Source organism: Zootoca vivipara, chromosome 2, assembly GCF_963506605.1.
Source record: "Zootoca vivipara chromosome 2, rZooViv1.1, whole genome shotgun sequence".
Classification (NCBI taxonomy): domain Eukaryota; kingdom Metazoa; phylum Chordata; class Lepidosauria; order Squamata; family Lacertidae; genus Zootoca; species Zootoca vivipara.
Window position 1 is genome coordinate 9,356,508 of NC_083277.1, and position 18,515 is coordinate 9,375,022.

An 18,515-nucleotide genomic window follows, 5' to 3' on the forward strand; every position below is an offset into this window, starting at 1 on the left:
CCAAAGCAAACAAGATGAATTTTAACAGGGAGAAATGTAAAGTACAGTACTACACCTGGGCAAAAAAAATGAAAGGCACAAAAAATGAAAGGCACAAACAAGATGAACTTGAGCTCTTGGTACAGCAAACTAAATATGACATAATAGGCATCACTGAAACCTGGTGGGATGAGTCTCATGACTGGAATGTAGTAATAGAGGGATACAATCTATTTAAGAGAAATAGACCAAACAGGAAAGGAGGAGGAGTAGCTTTATATGTTAGGGATATGTATACCTGTGAAGAGATCCAGGATTTAAAACTTCAAAGCCAAATTGAGAGTATCTGGGTCAAAATTAAGGGAGAGAAAAACAACAGTGATCTCATTGTGGGAGTTTACTATAGATCCCCAAGCCAAACTGAGGACACAGATGATGCCTTCCTGGAACAGATGGCCAAGCATTCCAAAGGAAGTGAGATAGTAGTAATGGGGGATTTCAACTATCCTGATATTTGTTGGATGTCAAACTCAGCCAAGAGCATAAGGTCGAACAGATTCCTCACTGGCCTTGCAGACAACTTCATTGTCCAGAAAGTGGGAGAAGCAACAAGAGGATCAGCCATTTTAGATCTGGTCCTAACCAATAGTGATGACTTGGTTAGTGGGGTAGAAGTGGCAGGATCATTAGGTGGGAGTGACCATGCTCTTCTGGAGTTTATTATCCAGCGGAAAGGAGCAACCAAGCATACTAAGGTCCAAATTCTAGACTTTAAGAAAGCCGACTTCAGAAAACTTAGGGAAACGCTGGGTGAAATCCCATGGACAGTAATATTAAAAGGGAAGGGAGTTCATGATGGTTGGGAGTTTGTTAAAAGGGAGATATTAAAAGCACAACTTCAGGCAATACCAATGAGACGGAAACATGGAAGGTGCCTAAAGAAGCCAGGCTGGCTATCTAAAGAACTTTTGACTGAGTTAAGATTTAAAAGGGATATGTACAAAAAATGGAAAAGGGGGGAAATCTCCAGAGAGGAATTCAAACATATAGCCAGCACGTGTAGAGACAAAGTCAGAAAAGCTAAAGCACAGAATGAACTCAGGCTCGCCAGAGAGGTTAAAAGCAACAAAAAGGGCTTTTATGGGTATGTCCGTAGCAAAAGGAAAAACAAGGAAACAGTGGGGTCACTCAGAGGAGAAGATGGTGAAATGCAAACAGGGGACAGAGAAAGGGCAGAACTCCTCAATGCCTTCTTTGCCTCAGTCTTCTCCAAGAAAGAAAACAACGCCCGACCTGAAGAATATGGAGCAGATGATTCAGCAGGGGAAACACAGCCCAGAATAAGTAAGGAGGTAGTACAAGAATACTTGGCTAGTTTAGATGTATTCAAGTCTCCAGGGCCAGATGAACTACATCCAAGAGTATTAAAAGAACTGGCAGAGGTGATTTCAGAACCACTGGCAATAATCTTTGAAAATTCCTGGAGAACAGGCGAAGTTCCAGCAGACTGGAGGAGGGCAAATGTTGTCCCTATTTTCAAAAAGGGGAAAAGAGAGGACCCAAACAATTACCGCCCAGTCAGCCTGACATCAATACCAGGAAAGATTCTAGAGCAGATCATTAAGCAAACAGTCTGTGAGCACCTAGAAAGAAACTCTGTGATCACTAAAAGTCAGCATGGGTTCCTGAAAAATAAGTCATGTCAGACTAATCTGATCTCATTTTTTGACAGAATTACAAGCCTGGTAGATGAAGGGAACGCTGTGGATGTAGCCTATCTTGATTTCAGCAAGGCCTTTGACAAGGTGCCCCATGATATTCTTGTAAAGAAGCTGGTAAAATGTGGGCTAGACAATGCTACCATTCAGTGGATTTGTAGCTGGATTAGTGACCGAACCCAAAGGGTGCTCATCAATGGCTCCTCCTCATCCTGGAGAGTAGTGACTAGTGGGGTGCCACAGGGTTCTGTCTTGGGCCCAGTCTTGTTCAACATCTTTATCAATGACGTGGATGATGGGCTTGAGGGAATCCTGAGCAAGTTTGCAGATGACACCAAGTTGGGAGGGGTGGCTAACACCCCAGAGGACAGGATCACACTTCAGAATGACCTTAACAGATTAGACAACTGGGCCAAAGCAAACAAGATGAATTTTAACAAGGAGAAATGTAAAGTACTACACTTGGGCAAAAAAAATGAAAGGCACAAATACAGGATGGGAGACACCTGGCTTGAGAGCAGTACATGTGAAAAGGATCTAGGAGTTTTGGTTGACCACAAACTTGACATGAGTCAGCAGTGTGATGCAGCAGCTAAAAAAGCCAATGCAATTCTGGGCTGCATCAATAGGAGTATAGCATCTAGATCAAGGGAAGTAATAGTACCACTGTATTCTGCTCTGGTCAGACCTCACCTGGAGTATTGTGTCCAGTTCTGGGCACCACAGTTCAAGAAGGATACTGATAAGCTGGAACGTGTCCAGAAGAGGGCAACCAAAATGGTCAAAGGCCTGGAAACGATGCCTTATGAGGAACGGCTTAGGGAGCTGGGTATGTTTAGCCTGGAGAAGAGAAGGTTAAGGGGTGATATGATAACCATGTTCAAATATATAAAAGGATGTCATATAAAGGAGGGAGAAAGGTTGTTTTCTGCTGCTCCAGAGAAGCGGACACGGAGCAACGGATTCAAACTACAAGAAAGAAAATTCCACCTAAACATTAGGAAGAACTTCCTGAAAGTAAGAGCTGTTCGGCAGTGGAATTTGCTGCCAAGGAGTGTGGTGGAGTCTCCTTCTTTGGAGGTCTTTAAGCAGAGGCTTGACAGCCATCTGTCAGGAATGCTTTGATGGTGTTTCCTGCTTGGCAGGGGGTTGGACTGGATGGCCCTTGTGGTCTCTTCCAACTCTATGATTCTATGATTCTATGATTCTATGTTTCTAATGTTATCCTTCATATGTCTCCCCGGTAAAAACCCGGCTTGGTCGTGGTGGATAAAATCTTTAAGAACCTTTTTCAATCTGGAGGCCAAAATGTTAACAAATATTTTGTAATCCACATTCAACAAGGAGATTGGACGATAATTCTTAACTTGTGTTCTATCCGTATCTGTCTTAGGTAACAGCGTGATATAGGCCTCCTTCCAAGACTCTGGGGCCTCTCCTCATTTCAAAATCTCATTACATAAATCCGTTAAAGGTTGAACTAGCCAGTCTTTCATCATTCTGTAATATGTAGCTGTTAATCCATCAGGTCCTGGTGTTTTACCCAGTTGCATTTGTAATATTGCTTGCTCTACTTCTTGTATTGAAATTCGTTGACTAAGTAGGGATTTCTTATCTTCGGGAATTTTTTGGAGTCCATTTTTGTAGGAGCATGTGCAGTTGGAAAGCTGGACGGAGGCTTTCCACCCTCAGGGCCCAGAGGTGGCTCCTGTCTTGGGGCAGTTGGTGGATTTGGAGGAAGCTGACCCTTAGCACTCTCGGTTTGGGACCTGCTCTGGTATGGCCCCTTCTTCCCTGTGCCCATTCCCTCCTCTGGCAAGACGTGCACCTAGGAACAGAGCCTTTCCTGGTTATGCCACTAAACACCCCTTTTATTTCTCCTGCCATCAAATATATCTATACACAATATAAAAATGTAGAAGGTCCATGTGTGTTATAGTCCAATGTTCTTGGAAACCGCTTGACCGATTTCGCACAAATTTGGACACACCGTTCCTTGCCAATACGAGTGTGTTTGCAGAACCTTAGATTCATAAGATCCCACCCTAACCCTAACCCTAACACACCTAAAAACGTGACTTTCTCTTTTAAAAAGGCCAAATATAGCGCCCTCAAGTGCACATCAAAGGAACAGATGTCAAATATTGCCATAATCCCCCCCACTCCTCCTCCTCCTCCTCGGCCGAAGCCTTTACAGACTAGGCCAAATGGAGGTACTGACTCACCTGGGTGGGGGTTGGGGGGAGGAGGGGACGGGTGTTGGGATTCAGCTCCACCTTAAGGTAAAGGCATGTAACTATTGTATGTCACATGTCTGTCCACTTCCGTTGTATATTGCTATTGCTTTCTTTCTGCTGTGCTGATGAAGAAAGAGGAAACATGTTTGCTCTCTCCTGAGATATGCTGAATAAAGCTTGTAAATATGCTAATACGTCTCTCTCTCTCTGTGGATGTTTACGCTACATGGACTCTGCTACAGCGAGTCTAGGCCCCCAGGGTCTAGATCGATACCAGCTGGCTGCACCGGAGGGTCGAGACACCTGGCAGGCTGGCCGGGGAGGGCACGAGGCCCTGGCGTCTCCCATGGTGTTTGGCCAACAATGGGATGTAGGTCGGGACAGAGTTGGGGGATTCACAGGGATGAGCCGGGGGGGGGGCGGACAGAATAGCCTTTACAGACTAGGCCGAATGGAGGTACTGACTCGCCTGGGTGGGGGTTACGGGGCAGTTGGGGGATTCACAGGGATGGGCCGGGGGGGGGGGCAAGGAACAGAATAGGTCATGGATCGGGAGAGGGTAGGGGCAGTCACAGGGATTAGCCACTGCAACGCGTGGCAGGGCCAGCTAGTATATCTATGAATCAAAAGAAAAGGTGAGGGTTTCAAGATTAACTTGGGCATATAGTACCGGTAGGTGCTTTCAGTCTTTCTGTGTCATGATTCCATTATTGCAATTATAAAAGTTGGAGCTATGATGCTGTTCCTATAATATTTATGTAACCAACTCTGCTTCCAAAGCAACACCACCAATCTCAGCTCCACTTTGTGCAACTCTCCATTCCCAGTTATAAACATTTCCAACTCCGTCCACCAAACACCAAAAGCAACTCACTCCGCATTAAGAAGCAACACTTCGGACTTACACACTCCCCCTCCCTATCTAACAATACATTAAATATTATATTATACTTCCCTAGCACTTATGGTTTCCTTCCCTGTATGAGTTTGTTGATGATTTGTAAGAAGTCCACTCCGACAGAAGGTCTTTCCACACTCCATGCATTTAAATGGTTTCTCCCCCGTGTGAGTCCGTTGATGAATTCAAAGGCTTCCACTTTGACTGAAGCACGTTCCACACTCCATGCATTTAAATGGATTCTCTCCCGTGTGAGTGTGTTGATGAATGCTAAGGCTTCCACTTTGAGTGAAGCACGTTCCACACAGCATGCATTTAAATGGGATACTCCCAGTGTGGGTTCATTGATGTTTTCTAAGGTCTCCACTCTGACTGAAGTTCTTTCCACCCTCCATGCATTTAAATGGATTCTCCCCCGTGTGAGTCCGTTGATGAATTCTAAGCTTTCCACTGTGAATGAAGCTCTTTCCACATTCAATACATTTAAATGGTTTCTCTCCTGTGTGAGTCCGCTGATGAATTCTAAGGTATCCACTCTGACTGAAGCTCTTTCCACACTCCATGCATTTAAATGGTTTCTCTCCTGTGTGAGTCCAGTGATGGTTTCTAAGGTTTCCACTCTGACTGAAGCTCTTTCCAGATACAATAGATTTAAATGGTTTCTCTCCTGTGTGAGTCCATTGATGAATTCTAAGTGCTCCACTGTGATTGAAGCTCTTTCCACATTCAATACATTTAAATGGTTTCTCTCCTGTGTGAGTCCATTGATGAATTCTAAGTGCTCCACTGTGAATGAAGCTCTTTCCACATTCAATACATTTAAATGGTTTCTCTCCTGTGTGAGTCAGCTGATGAATTCTAAGGTGTCCACTCTGACTGAAGCTCTTTCCACACTCCATGCATTTAAATGGTTTCTCTCCTGTGTGAGTCCGTTGATGGTTTCTAAGGTTTCCACTCTGACTGAAGCTCTTTCCACACTCCATACATTTAAATGGTTTCTCCCCCGTGTGACTCCGTTGATGAATTCTAAGGCTTCCACTGTGAATGAAGCTCATTCCACATTCAATACATTTAGATGGTTTCTCTCCAGTGTGAGTCCGTTGATGTTTCATAAATGTTCCTCTATCAGTGAAGCTCTTTCCACATTCCATCCACTTAAATGAAATGCCCCCAGTGTGAGTCCGTTGATGGTTTCCAAGGTTTCCACTCTGACTGAAATTCTTTCCACACTCCATGCATTTAAATGGTTTCTCTCCTGTGTGAGTCCGTTGATGGTTTCTAAGGTTTCCACTCTGACTGAAGCTCTTTCCACACTCCATACATTTAAATGGTTTCTCCCCCGTGTGACTCCCTTGATGAATTCTAAGGCTTCCACTGTGAATGAAGCTCTTTCCACATTCAATACATTTAAATGGTTTCTCTCCTGTGTGAGTCCGTTGATGAATTCTAAGGTTTCCATTATCAGTGAAGTTCTTTCCACATTCCATGCATTTAAATGGTTTCTCCCCTGTGTGAGTCAGTTGATGAATTCTAAGGCTTCTACTGTGACTGAAGCATGTTCCACACTCCGTGCATTTAAATGGTTTCTCTCCTGTGTGAATCCGTTGATGAATTTTAAGGCTTCCACTGTGAATGAAGCTCTTTCCACATTCAATACATTTAAATGGTTTCTCCCCCGTGTGAGCCCGTTGATGACTTCTAAGGTGTCCATTGACGGTGAAGCTCTTTCCACACTCCATGCATTTAAATGGTTTCTCCCCCGTGTGAGTCCGTTGATGAATTCTAAGGTGTCCACTCTGACTGAAGCTCTTTCCACATTCCATGCATTTAAATGGTTTACCTCCAGTGTGGGTTCGTTGATGTTTTCTAAGGTCTCCACTCTGACTTTCCACACTCAATACTTTCTTTCCACACTCCATACTTTCTAATTGTTCATCCTCTCCTCTTTCCACACTCCATGTATTTAAATGGTTTTTTTGTTATTCCCATTGGATTTGGCCCACCAGAATTTTGACTTCCTTCTCCATTGTCTTCTTTTGACAGGGAGGTGGGGAACCCAATTTCTTTTCTAGGAAGAGAACAAAGGAATATTACACACATCAATTAGCACCTTCTCTTATTTTAACATATCGTATACAGTGGTACCTCGGTTTAAGTACACAATTGGTTCCGGAAGTCTGTACTTAACCTGAAGCGCACTTAACCTGGAGCAAACTTTCCCATGGAAAGTAATGGAATGTTGAATAATCCGTTCCAGACGGGTCCGCTGAGTAATTAAACTGAAAGTATTCAAACCGAAGCGTACTTAGAGATATGACTGTATTATCTCCTGTCCTCCATATGTTACAAAATTTTGGGAAAGGCAAATGAAATAATGTCAAATAATGGTAATGCATCATCAGCCTTTCCTAACCCTCAATCAACGTTAATGAAGTAGCATTATCTTAGAATACGGTTGAACTGTGGGGTTTACTTTTTATAAAAAGTGGTTTCTCAGATGAAAGGGAACTGCTCTATGTCCATGAACCTGCCCATTATTCATCAGGGTCCTAAGTTCACCATGAAGTTCTTCATCCTCTGCAACAGCAATGACAAGTACACAGTCTCTTTGTGAATAGTGAGATTTATTCCAAATAGAAAACAATGGAAAACAACCACACGTAAGACTGCAGTTTCCTGCTCAAGGCCACTAGTTAATTGGATGACTCATCTAGCTCTCTAGCGCAGCGTTTCTCAATCGCTGTTCCGCGCAGACGCTGGCTGGTGTGCCGCGACATGCGGCGACGAGAAGGGCGATTTGCATTATCACGTGCCTGGCGGCCGCCAATATACAAAACTGACCCGCAGGAAAGAAATACCGTGTTTCCCCCTTTTTAAGACACCGTCTTATTACTTTTTTTCTCAAAAAACCACAGGGTGGCTTATTTTTGGTGGCATGTCTTACTGGTATTTTTATTACGAGTCTGAGGGAAGGGAGGTGTGCAGCCCTCTCTCCCCGGCCCTGGGATGTTCGCGAAGGGCTGCTCTCTCTCTCCTCCAAGGTGGGGACTCACTTAATTGCAATCTGCTACACTGGAGCTTCTTAAATCTAAACCAGTATAATGGAATCTATCTGTGTGATACAGTCCTAGCAGTAGCCTATACGTAAAGCAAGCAAGGATCTCTACCAGCCAGCTGCCCAAGACTTAAGTTCCAACAGTCTGATGTTCCAACAATGTAGCACTTTGTAGTCACTGATAGCAAAGAAGCTACCTGCTGAGAACAAAGAAGCCAGCTAAGCAGCAATTAAGATTGCTGACTTGGTAAATGGTAGCAATTGAGAAGCAATTGAGCCAGCGAGGTGAGGAAGCACGTGTTGTTAGGACCGGCAGTTTAACTTTTGTGTAGAGCAGCGTTTAGCAGCTCCGTTTAGCAGCTCGCAAACAGCGAAGGAAAAAGTCCTTAATAAATAAAAAAAAGTCCCCAAGGCAAGGACTGCGATCCAAACTACTTACAAATCCTTAAAGGGACAGCTCCACAGACAACCAAGCAGCATAAGGTAGAAAGAAAACTGTAGCAGGCTTTTTAAAAGGCTGCCTTATGCCTTCGGTAAAAGCAAGGAAACAACAATCAGACATGGGAGATTCCCGTTAAGAGGAAATCAACGTGCATTGAATGGAAGGGATTTTAGGGAAAGGTGGGGGGAAGCGAGAGGTGGGCTGTGTGTGTGTGTGTGTGTGTGAGAGAGAGAGAGAGAGAGAGAGAGAGACGCAGGGGGGGGGGGAGAGAGACAGACGCGCGCACGGAGGTCTCTCCCTAAAAGGGAAAACAGCCTTTGCATTCTTCAATCGCCCCTCTTTTCTTCCTCGTGCCTTCATATCCTCCCCACCCCACTTTTCTCCCCTTCACCAAGTAGAGCTTACACAGCTTGGCTAAAAAAATATTTTTGGATCCTTTTATTTAAAAAAATGCTCTCAGAAACGGGAAAGGGAAATCACGAGGCTTTGGCAGCCAGCAGCTACGGCTGTTCGGTGCATTTTTACAAGCTTTTAAAGGAAATACGTGTCTGTGGAACGACAGCAAAATGGGGAGAGATTTTTAGGGGGGGGAGTTGGCTGGCGGGAGGGGGGTTATTGCTAGTGGGTGAAGGGTCTATCAGTATGTCTTATTTTCGGGGTATGGCTTGTATCGCGCAATTGCTTAGAAATCCTGCTATGGCTTATATTATGCCTACGTCTTAAAAAGGGGGAAAGATGGTCTTTCTCCTCTTTCCCAAAGCTCAGTGCAAACAAGCCTGGCGGACGCCAATAAACACCACTGACCCGCCGGAAAGCAATATTTCTCCTCCTCTTTCCCAAAGCTCAGCGCAAACGAGCCTGGCGGCCGCCAATACACAACACTAACCCGGCGAAAAGCAGCATTTGCCAAGTGTTTCTTACAGTCATAATTATATAGTCAATATAGGGCGGCACAGAGTTAAATTTTTTAACTTTTTTAATGGTGGTGTGCCTCGTGATTTTTTTCACAGAACAAGTGTGCCGTGGCCCAAAAAAGGTTGAGAAACACTGCTCGTGATTCCATCTCCTTTTAACCCTACGCTCAAACACCTCCCTCTGCTTCCGTCTCTGTACTTGCAATTTCCTCTTATCCTATAACCCTCCCCTCCTGCGTTCTTGTAACCTTAAAGACCTAGGAACAGACTCAGACAAACTCTCTTCTGAGGTCTGATGTATTTCTGCCATTTGCTCACCCCTCCCAGCCAGTTCCTCAGCCCTTGTCAAAACAAGCCTCCCTTCCAGTTCTAATGAAGCAGCATTATCTTAGAATACGGTTGAACTGTGGGGTTTACTTTTTATAAAAAGTGGTTTCTCACATGACACAACGTTCCATTCCAATACACGAGTGTTTGTATAAACTAAAATTGTGTAGATGTCACACCTTTCACAGGTAAAAACATGATTTTAGGTATTAAAAAATATAGCGCCCTCCAGTGGACATGAAACGAACAGACGACATAGCCCCACAACCGGGAGAACCGGGAGACACTCACCAAAACTACCTACAAGTAGCGCGCCTCCCCCCTCAACCACCGGGATGTACCGGAGGGGGGGCCCTCACAGAACCTCTCCGAACTGTCCATGCCATATATGGGGGGGGGGACAGAGAGGGTTCGGGGGGAAGGGTCACATCCTTCCCCTGTCCTTGGAAATGGGGACCCTGACTAGGCCACAGCAACACATGGCCGGGTACAGCTAGTAAATAAATAAAAATAACAATTGTAGTAATGATTACACAGGCTAATTACACATGCTTGGGGAGGGGGCACCCATTTCCATAGCAATTTTCCCAATAGCTTAAATCCCAGAGACATGAGAACTGATATAGTGGGAATAATGGAAACCTGGTGGAATGGAGAGAAGTGGGGAACAGTTATCTCTGGGTAGGAACCCTTTAGATGTTTCTTCACAGAAAAACAGGCATGTGGGTGAGACTGTGATTGCCAGGACAAAAGCCTCAAAGGGCGAAAATAATAAAGTGGGCACCCTCCCTTTCCTCTTTCCCCCAATGGTTAGACTTGCTATAACACCCCCAGTGCCCCATGCAGCAGCTGATCTGGGACTTATGGCAGGGGAAGGACTGAGCTTAGGGAGGAGAGGGTGGGTGGATCGGGGCTCCTGTTCAGGGATCTATCCCTGGTCAACTTGAAGTCATGTCAGATTCCTGGGCAGGAGGGAGAAGTCAAGACAGGCGGCCCCCAAGTCTCTCTCTCTTTCTCCAAGATGGCTTTGATTCCTCCCCCAGGCATGCTTTTCACTTCCTCCCTCAGCCCCCCAACTTCCACTGCCCTCCACCCCCCAGTCTCCCCTTCACCCGGAGGTTCCCCTGGCCAGCTCACCCTTCGTCCTTCCCACCAAATCTCTCCCAATCAGTGGACTCGCCAGATGAGCAGACAGGGGGGAGAGGAGGGAGACGGGGGTCTCAATCCAGGCCTCTCTCGCCTCCAATAACCCTTCCATGGACTCCCTCTCTCTAGACCAGGGATGTCCAAAGTGTGTTTTGGGGGCCAAATCTCTCCCTGTACTAAAAAAGGCCAACAACTTTGGGGTAAAATCGTAAAAAAGGTCAACAACTTTGGTTGGCCCTCATACATGTCCATGTCATTAAATCTGGCCCTCTTCCAAAAAAATTTGGGCACCCCTGCTCTAGACAAAAGCCTTGCCTGAGTACCCGGGCGGAGCCAGGAGCGCCCCAGGGATTCCTGCCAGGGGGAACCCAGAACACGCAGAGGGTCGCGGAATTGAGGCCTCGGTTCAAGTCCCAGCCCTGCTTGGGGATGGGGGTCTCTGCAGCCGGATTGCATAGATCGCGGCCTCTACAGATACCCCCAGGAAATGAGCTGTTGTTGTTGGGGGTCTCTGCCCCCTTTCTCTCCCCGCTCATCGCCCCCTCCCCGCCCTGTAGCTCTACCTCTTTGTCCTCTCTGCTCCCCCTCCCTTGCTCGCTATTCTATTCCGATTTCCGCCAGGGAGAACCCGGAACTCGCAGAGGGGTGCGCAACTGGGGCCTCGGTTCAAGTCCCAGCCCTTCGACTGAAGGAAGGGGGAGGGGGGAGCACTCCCATACATTCATTTTATCCCTCCCCCTCGCCCCAAATCCTGCTCTCCCTTCCCAGCTGCCCTACAGAACAGGGGGAGGAACAGTGCATCCTTCTCCCCCCTCCTCACAATCCCCCCCCCAATATATCGCACCTCTTTTTCCTCCTCCTCCTCTGCAGACCTGCTCCTCTTCCGGAAATGTGGACGGAGGACCCTCCTTTCCAAGCCTGGCCCCCCCTCCCCCTCCAAACCTCCCTGCCTCTCTAGGAAGTGGCGCTCACTGTCCCTTGGGGCGCCTCCCTCCCAGACACATAAATTCTCCTCCTCCAAACAAGCTCAGAATATCCTGTTTCTTTCCTGACAATGTCGCAGGTTCGATTCCCGGAGACGGCAGGGAAGGAGACTCCCCCCTCCCAAAAAGTTCTCCGGGGCAGGGAGGTGGCACAGCCTACAATTCCCCCTTCCTCTCTTTTAATCCTCTGCTGGTGTTACAGGAATTTTAAAATGATTGGGGCGGGGGGCTGCCCCTCCAGCACGCAGTGTGCCCCCCCCTTCATTCACACACACAGTGTCTCCTCAAAGCCCCACATAACGTTGTTCTGTTCAGGAAGGAAATGGCTACCAAGGGGGGAGCTTGCCCTAAAGCAGGCATCCCCAAACTTCAGCCCTCCAGATGTTTTGGACTACAACTCCCATCATCCCTGACCACTGGTCCTGTTAGCTAAGGATCATGGGAGTTGTAGGCCAAAACATACGGAGGGCCGCAGTTTGGGGATGCCTGCCCAAAAGCGTGAGCCCAGGTTTTCAGCAGCCCCTCTGCCTGAGGGAGCATCTCTTGCATCCTGACACCTGAGTGCCAGACAGGTAGCAATAGCAAAACTAGATCAGTACAAAAGGGGTGATTAACGACATGATGTAAATATCTCTTTTGTATAGTTAATTGATGTGTGGTGGAGGCCAAAGGAAGGGGGGGGCAAGCCCTTTTGCTCAGCACCCAGACCCTCCCAACAGGGATGTATGTAGGAGTGTAATTTTAGGGGTGTTGTGGGTCTCTTTGGAAAAGTCTTCTGTTTCAGTGTATCTGCAGAAGTGTGCATGCACACAAAAGCTTATACCAAGAACAAACTTTGTGGGTCTCTAAGGTGCTACAGAACATTTATTTTTTATTATATATATATATTTCGACAGTGCCAGACCAACACTGCTACCTACCTGAATTTGTAAAACTGATTAAAGGGGGAGCCATCCTTTGTTCTGGGCTTCTTCCAGCTTCTCCCATGTGGTAGGTGGAAGTCCTGTTGCAAGAGTCTTTTGAATAAAGACCAGGCCCACTGGCTGCTGTTTTGCTCCGCTATTCCTGGCTGGTGTCTTTGTTTGGTCATCCAAGTGAGCTCAAGGATTTTCCTATAACACGGGGGGAGGGGATATGGTCATTTTTACACCCATTTCACGACGTGGGGGAGGCATAGGGTGTCTGCATTACAACAGCCCTGCAAACTAGACTGCAGGAGTGTAATATTAGGGGTGTTGTGCTTCTCCCATGTGGTAGGTGGAAGTCCTGTTGCAAGAGTCTTTTGAATAAAGACCAGGCCCACTGGCTGCTGTTTTGCTCCGCTATTCCTGGCTGGTGTCTTTGTTTGGTCATCCAAGTGAGCTCAAGGATTTTCCTATAACACGGGGGAGGGGATATAGTCATGTTTACACCCATTTCACAACGTGGGGGAGGCAGGGCCATGGCATAGTAGGGTGTCTGCATTACAACAGCCCTGCAATGTAGACTGGATTTGTGGGCCTTGGAACAGTAACTTGTTGTTGTTGTTTAGTCGTTTAGTCGTGTCCGACTCTTCGTGACTCCATGGACCATAGCACGCCAGGCACTCCTGTCTTGCACTGCCTCCCGCAGTTTGGTCAAACTCATGTTCGTAGCTTCGAGAACACTGTCCAACCATCTTGTCCTCTGTCGTCCCCTTCTCCTAGTGCCCTCAATCTTTCCCAACATCAGGGTCTTTTCCAAGGATTCTTCTCTTCTCATGAGGTGGCCAAAGTATTGGAGCCTCAGCTTCACGATCTGTCCTTCCAAGGAGCACTCAGGGCTGATTTCCTTAAGAATGGATAGGTTTGATCTTCTAGCAGTCCATGGGACTCTCAAGAGTCTCCTCCAGCACCATAATTCAAAAGCATCAATTCTTCGACGATCAGCCTTCTTTATGGTCCAGCTCTCACTTCCATACATCACTACTGGGAAAACCATAGCTTTAACTATACGGACCTTTGTTGGCAAAGTGATGTCTCTGCTTTTTAAGATGCTGTCTAGGTTTGTCATTGCTTTTCTCCCAAGAAGCAGGCGTCTTTTAATTTCGTGACTGCTGTCACCATCTGCAGTGATCAAGGAGCCCAAGAAAGTAAAATCTCTCACTGTCTCCATTTCTTCCCCTTCCATTTGCCAGGAGGTGATGGGACCAGTGGCCATGATCTTGGTTTTTTTGATGTTGAGCTTCAGACCATATTTTGCGCTCTCCTCTTTCACCCTCATTAAAAGGTTCTTTAATTCCTCCTCGCTTTCTGCCATCAAGGTTGTGTCATCTGCATATCTGAGGTTGTTGATATTTCTTCCGGCAATCTTAATTCCGGCTTGGGATTCATCTAGTCCAGCCTTTCGCATGATGAATTCTGCATATAAGTTAAATAAGCAGGGAGACAATATACAACCTTGTCGTACTCCTTTCCCAATTTTGAACCAATCAGTTGTTCCATATCCAGTTCTAACTGTAGCTTCTTGCCCCACATAGAGATTTCTCAGGAGACAGATGAGGTGATCAGGCACTCCCATTTCTTTAAGAACTTGCCATAGTTTGCTGTGGTCGACACAGTCAAAGGCTTTTGCATAGTCAATGAAGCAGAAGTAGACGTTTTTCTGGAACTCTCTAGCTTTCTCCATAATCCAGCGCATGTTTGCTATTTGGTCTCTGGTTCCTCTGCCCTTTCGAAATCCAGCTTGCACTTCTGGGAGTTCTCGGTCCACATACTGCCTAAGCCTGCCGTGTAGAATTTTAAGCATAACCTTGCTAGCGTGTGAAATGAGCGCAATTGTGCGGTAGTTGGAGCATTCTTTGGCACTGCCCTTCTTTGGAATTGGGATGTAGACTGATCTTCTCCAATCCTCTGGCCATTGCTGAGTTTTCCAAACTTGCTGGCATATTGGGTGTAGCACCTTAACAGCATCATCTTTTAAAATTTTAAATAGTTCAGCTGGAATATCATCACTTCCACTGGCCTTGTTATTAGCAATGCTTTCTAAGGCCCATTTGACTTCACTCTCCAAGATGTCTGGCTCAAGGTCAGCAACCACACTACCTGGGGTGTATGAGACCTCCATATCTTTCTGGTATAATTCCTCTGTGTATTCTTGCCACCTCTTCTTGATGTCTTCTGCTTCTGTTAGGTCCTTACCACTTTTGTCCTTGATTATGGTAATCTTTGTACGAAATGTTCCTTTCATATCTCCAATTTTCTTGAACAGATCTCTGGTTTTCCCCATTCTATTGTTTTCCTCTATTTCTTTGCATTGCTCATTTAAGAAGACCCTCTTGTCTCTCCTTGCTGTTTTTTGGAAATCTGCATTCAGTTTCCTGTATCTTTCCCTATCTCCCTTGCATTTTGCTTGCCTCCTCTCCTCCGCTATTTGTAAGGCCTCGTTGGATAGCCATTTTGCTTTCTTGCATTTCCTTTTCCTTGGGATGGTTTTCGTTGCTGCCTCCTGTATAATGTTACGAGCCTCCATCCATAGTTCTTCAGGCACTCTGTCCACCAAATCTAAATCCTTAAACCTGTTCCTCACTTCCACTGTGTATTCATAAGGGATTTGATTCAGATTGTATCTTACTGGCCCAGTGGTTTTTCCTACTTTCTTCAGTTTAAGCTGGAATTTTGCTATAAGAAGCTGATGATCTGAGTTACAGTCAGCTCCAGGTCTTGTTTTTGCTGACTGTATAGAGCTTCTCCATCTTTGGCTGCAGAGAATATAATCAATCTGATTTCGATGCTGCCCATTTGGTGATATCCATGTGTAGAGTCGTCTCTTGTGTTGTTGGAAGAGAGTGTTTGTGATGACCAGCTTGTTCTCTTGACAGAATTCTATTAGCCTTTGCCCTGCTTCATTTTGAACTCCAAGGCCAAACTTGCCAGTTGTTCCTTTTATCTCTTGATTCCCTACTTTAGCATTCCAATCCCCTGTAATGAGAAGAACATCCTTCTTTGGTGTCATTTCTAGAAGTTGTTGTAGGTCTTCATAGAATTGGTCAATTTCACTTTCTTCAGCAACGGTAGTTGGTGCATAAACTTGGATTACTGTGATGTTAAAAGGTCTGCCTTGGATTCGTATCGAGATCATTCTGTCATTTTTGAGATTGCATCCCATTACAGCTTTTGCCACTCTTTTGTTGACTATGAGGGCCACTCCATTTCTGCTACAGGATTCTTGCCCACAGTAGTAGATATGATAGTCACCCGAACTGAATTCGCCCATTCCCTTCCATTTTAGTTCACTGATGCCCAGGATGTCGATATTTATTCTTGTCATCTCATTTTTGACCACATCCAGCTTACCTCCACTCATGGTTCTTACATTCCAGGTTCCTATGCAATATTTTTCTTTACAGCATCGGACTTTCCTTTCGCTTCCAGGCATATCCGCAACTGAGCGTCCTTTCGGCTTTGGCCCAGCCGCTTCATCAGCTCTGAATCTACTTGTACTTGTCCTCCGCTCTTCCTCAGTAGCATGTTGGACGCCTTCCGACCTGAGGGGCTCATCTTCCAGCGTCATAACTTTTATATGCCTGTTGTCTTTGTCCATGGAGTTTTCTTGGCAGGGATACTGGAGTGGCTTGCCAGTTCCTTCTCCAGGTGGATCACGTTTAGTCAAAACTCTCCACTATGACCTGTCCATCTTGGGTGGCCCTGCATGGCATAGCTCATAGCTTCTCTGAGTTATTCAAGCCCCTTCGCCACGACAAGGCATTGATCCATGAAGGGGCAGTAACTTACAACAACCCTAAAGGGCAGTCCAGTGTTGTCATTACAGGTGCCTTTTTAAAATAGGGGCTGGTGTTTGAACTTGGGCTGGATGCAGGAAGGACCTTTGTTAAGGTTGAACCAAGGCTGCTGCGGGGATAAAATAAACTTTATGCAAGGCAGTAACCTCAACTCAAGGTTTCTGCTGATGGAGCACCTAGTGAGTGCTAGCATGGCAGGGCTTCTGGGGCAGCCTGTGTCTTGCAAGGAGGGTCCCAGCTCCAACTCCAGACACCTCCAGTTGAACGCATGAGGTGGCAGAGGAGGGGAAGCCTCTTTGGATCGACCCAAACCATGGGATTCAAGTTACAAGAAAGGCAACTCCGACTAAAGGTCAGGAAGAACTTTCTGGCAGGCAGTTAAGAGCAATTTGACAGTGGAACCGTCTCCTTCAGGAGGGGGGTGGACTCTCCTTCCTTGGAGTCTTTTAAGCAGAGGTTGGAGGGCCGCCATCTGTCTTAGATGTTTGAGTTGAGATTCCTGCATTGCAGGGGGTTAGACTAGATGACCCTTGGGTTTAGCTTCCAACTCTACAATTCTATGGCCCTTTTCTACAGATCCTTAGGTAGTCCAGCATCCTGTTCTCACAGTGACCAACCAGATGCCCCTTTTGGGAAACCTGCAAGAAGGATCTGAGCATAGGAGCAGCCATGGGTAACCATCCCCTCCATGAATGTGTCTTGCTTTCTTGTGAAGCCATGTGGATCGTGGCCCACACATTTTGTTTGACCAGAGACATTTTTCTGCCTGGGGCAACAGAGAATCCTATAATTGTAGGGCTGGAGGGACCCCAAGGGCCATGCAGCCTACATATCCCCCTGAAATGGAAGAAGGCAGCACACACATTCACTGGTTCCAGCTGGAAGGGTGGTTGGGTTTTATTCTACCTCCACCAACTGATGTAATTTCAAGATTTGCAGAGAAAAATGTTACGAAAAAAAGATTTTAAGTGCTTATGCTGACAGATCATAAACTAGAAAATAACACTTGCAACGGTAAGTATCTTATTTTTCCTTCTTTTAATAATTTCAGTGTGTGTGTGTGTGTGTGTGTGTACCACCTGACCTTGCTACGCCACTGCTTAGAGCAGCCCCCCTCCCTGTGCGAAGCAGACATGAAGGAGCTGCCTTTTGCCTCTTGCTCTTTGGGGCTCCGTCGGGGACACCACCACCCCGCCAATTGACTGGGGGAGTTGCTGGAAGAGATTTGCACATGACTTGCATTGTGGGGTCCTGGTGCGAGTTCTGCGGGGGTCTGCACCCCATAGCAGAGGCTTGAAATGGGGGCATGAGGGGGTTACTCCAGAGGGGCGGGGAGGGTCAAGCTGTGCGACCTTCATGCCCCTAAGAAGAGTCTTTTCAGAGATGGGGGTCTTTACCGAGCCGTTGCCAGGAGGGAACCTGAAACCCTTTTTAGGAAAGAAATTGAATTATAGAGCTGGTTTGGAGGGAAGGAAATAATGTTTTCTGGCAGGGGGTGGGGTGGAGGAAGGATCCCTTTTTGCGACTCACTCCTCCCCCTGGGTCAGTGAGCTCTGCTTCCTAGAGAGGAAGTAAGATTTTTTTTGTGTGTGTGTGTGGGGGGGGTTAGACAGGAAGTTTCTCCCTCTCATTTTCGGAAGAGAAGAGGCCTGGAGAAGAGGAGGAAAAGAAGTCACATAATTGGGAGGTTTGGGGAGGGAGAGAAGAGTGTTTCTCCTCCCCTCGCATCTACAAACAGGGCAGATGGGAGGGGGGCAGCGGAGGGAGAGGAAGGTAGAGAAGGGCTCCCCTCCCCGTTCCTTCTGTGGATCAGAAGAGTGGAAGAAGGACTGATGGGGGGGACTCCTCCCTTTTTTTCAGGGCAGAGATGGAGCCAGCCTCCTGGGTGGGGGGAGCGAAAGACATTTGCTGCCTGAGAAGAAACAGAGAAGACTGCTTCCCTCCCTCCCAAAGCAACCCTACTGGGACCAGGGGCGTACCCAGGATCAAAACTAGGGGAGGGGGGAGCCATGGTCATTCAGGTTGTGACATTTCAACACCGAAAAGGCGAATTAAAC

General features: G+C 46.6%; 1 protein-coding gene across 1 annotated transcript in view; it reads right to left on the bottom strand.

Annotated features, from left to right (window-relative positions):
• Positions 1-18,515, bottom strand: part of LOC118081428 (zinc finger protein 91-like) — a 41,870-nt gene that overhangs the window by 9,614 nt on the left and 13,741 nt on the right. Inside the window, exon 4 of the mRNA XM_060270827.1 lies at positions 3,923-6,705. Within this exon, the coding sequence (XP_060126810.1) occupies positions 5,174-6,705 (1,532 nt within the window). The 3' untranslated portion in view covers positions 3,923-5,173. The remainder of the gene's footprint in view (positions 1-3,922; positions 6,706-18,515) is intronic.